General features: G+C 44.2%; 1 protein-coding gene across 2 annotated transcripts; it reads right to left on the bottom strand.

Moving 5' to 3' along the window:
• Positions 1-240: 240 nt before the first annotated feature.
• Positions 241-1,647, bottom strand: twist1b (twist family bHLH transcription factor 1b). 2 transcript variants are annotated; one of them, XM_031746268.2, is made up of 2 exons: positions 973-1,647; positions 241-827 (listed from the first exon to the last, which is right to left on the bottom strand). In XM_031746268.2, the coding sequence occupies exon 1, from the start codon at positions 1,503-1,505 to the stop codon at positions 999-1,001; it is 507 nt and encodes a 168-aa protein (XP_031602128.1). In that variant the 5' UTR covers positions 1,506-1,647; the 3' UTR covers positions 241-827; positions 973-998. The 2 variants fall into 2 exon arrangements, with proteins under 2 accessions (XP_031602128.1, XP_031602127.1); XM_031746267.2 differs by having other exon boundaries at positions 241-789.
• Between the last annotated feature and the right edge of the window lie 430 nt (positions 1,648-2,077).

The following is a 2,077-nucleotide window of genomic DNA, read 5'->3' as shown; positions in this document are numbered from 1 at the left end:
CACTTCTATCCATGCCAGTAATAACTCCATCTGTTTTTCCTAGCTGGCAATAGTGGGAGGTTTTGCCATTAAATTGATGGATATGCAAATGCAATCACCCTCCACGTGATGTATGAAAGCTAATTTATTTCATATGTAATTTATGTTGACTATCAAATGTAAGCGTGCTTTACTTGGCAGTAGTTTCGCCCTCCTCACTGGCAAGCACGCTGGGTAAAAAGAAGGGGGGGGAGTCAAATGCAAGCAGCTTTCATCGTCTTTCTTTAATGCAAAAAAAAATATATATACACAAACATTTACAAAACTGAAAAAAACGATAATAAAAAATAGGAACGTATTTATTTCAGACACAGGATCTATTCTCCAATGTAACACGTTTCATCAATAAATAAATAAATGCATTCTGAAAAATATTTTTTTTGCACAGGTTAGATCCACAAAGTCAGCCTGTAATGTGAGCTACACCACCAGTTGACAGTCTCCCTCTCTCTCGCACACACACAAAAACGAGAAAAATAAAAAACTGAAAAACTGAGACAATAATGCACTTTGACCTCCACAGAAATAAAGCCCAAAGGCATGCATTTAAAAAAGGCGATATTTTAAACATTCGTCGTCAACAGCACGAAAACACACCAGAATTGGGGTGTATGGAGCTAACACACACGGCTGTGAGTCCCTTTCGGGCCTCTGCACAAAACTTCTGATGTCGTTAGGCGATCCCATGTATCCAGCATTGGACTCCAGATTGTCCCTTTTCAGAATGTGAGTAGTAGATTCAGCAGTCATCTGTAGGTAAAATAAGGCATTCGCTAAGTCACTAAACTCTGCAAAAAGACACAAGGAAAAGTGTACAAAGTAAAGCTGCTTAGGTTGAATGACACCACTGTACTGTACAGCCATAAAACAGTCTCGTGTTTTATTTATTTATTTTCCAGTCATGCAGTTTTATTTGAAAAAAGCCAAGCGTACCATTTTGGGCATGATTTCTCCAGGTGCTAGTGAGATGTTGACATGGACCAAGCGCCCTCCATCCTCCACACAGAGAAGGCGTAGCTCAGCCTCTCGTGAGCCACATAACTGCAGCTTGACATTTTGGAGTCCAGCTCGTCGCTCTGCAGCACCTGGCAGAGGAAGTCGATGTATCTGGCTGCAAGTTTTAGGGTCTGTATTTTGCTGAGTTTGTCCGAGGGTAAAGTGGGGATAATTTTCCGAAGAGCCGCGAAAGCCTCGTTCAGAGATTGGGTCCTCTGTCGCTCCCGGACGTTGGCCATGACCCGCTGCGATTGGAGCTCCTCGAAAGACTGGGGGCTGCTGCTGCTGGACTTCTTCCCTCTTTTCCCAGGGGTCGGGCTATCTGAGTCCTCCCCATTTTTCCTGCTCGGTCTCCTCTTCCTCCCACATCTCTTCGGCTGTCTGTCCAGCTCCCCCTCGCTGTTGCTCAGGCTGTCCACAGGAGAGACTGGGGAGCTGCCCGATTCTTCCCCCAGATTTTCCTCAGACATCTCCACCTGGGTCGATGGCGGCCAGAAAGTGTCCCCCAAAAATTATTTCCCTCTCATGAAGTCAAAGAGTTAGTCCACCTGTGGCTCTACCAGGCTTTGAAGGCACCAAAGAATCCATAAATGGGTTACGGGAAAGACAAGTCTTTTCTGTTACTTGAGATACTTAAGCAGTTCTTATAGGCTGCATGGCGTAAACTTTTTGGGGGGAACGACGGGATTGGTCAACAAGATGAATTACGTGAGTCGAGGGGCGGGAGTATCTCGGCAACTATCAGCAAAGCCCTCAATGCAAAGCCAGAGCTGGGAAAGGCAGCTTAAGGTGCTATTTCTCATGATTGCCTGATTATTATGATTGCAAAACACACATCAAAATATAATATAAAGTGAAAAGCACAACACGAAGGAAGAGCTGAATTTAATTAGGCTCCTAGTAGTGAGGGAGGAATCGAAAAGTCAAAGGCTGATCAAGGCATTTTCCCCGTTTTCCTTTCCAAGCAAAACGGGGAAAAAAAGACACATGAAGAAGTTCACATAGCAAAGTGACACACAAGACATGAGAAGTAAAAACGAAG

This window comes from Oreochromis aureus, linkage group 11 (genome assembly GCF_013358895.1).
Source record: "Oreochromis aureus strain Israel breed Guangdong linkage group 11, ZZ_aureus, whole genome shotgun sequence".
Taxonomy (NCBI): domain Eukaryota; kingdom Metazoa; phylum Chordata; class Actinopteri; order Cichliformes; family Cichlidae; genus Oreochromis; species Oreochromis aureus.
Note: the sequence above shows the minus strand (reverse complement) of the source record. Positions and strands in the feature narration are given on the sequence as shown.

What these genes read in the sequence shown, in the direction of transcription:
- twist1b (XM_031746268.2), bottom strand. Translation starts at nt 1,505, where the DNA reads ATGTCTGAGGAAAATCTGGGGGAAGAATCGGGCAGCTCCCCAGTCTCT.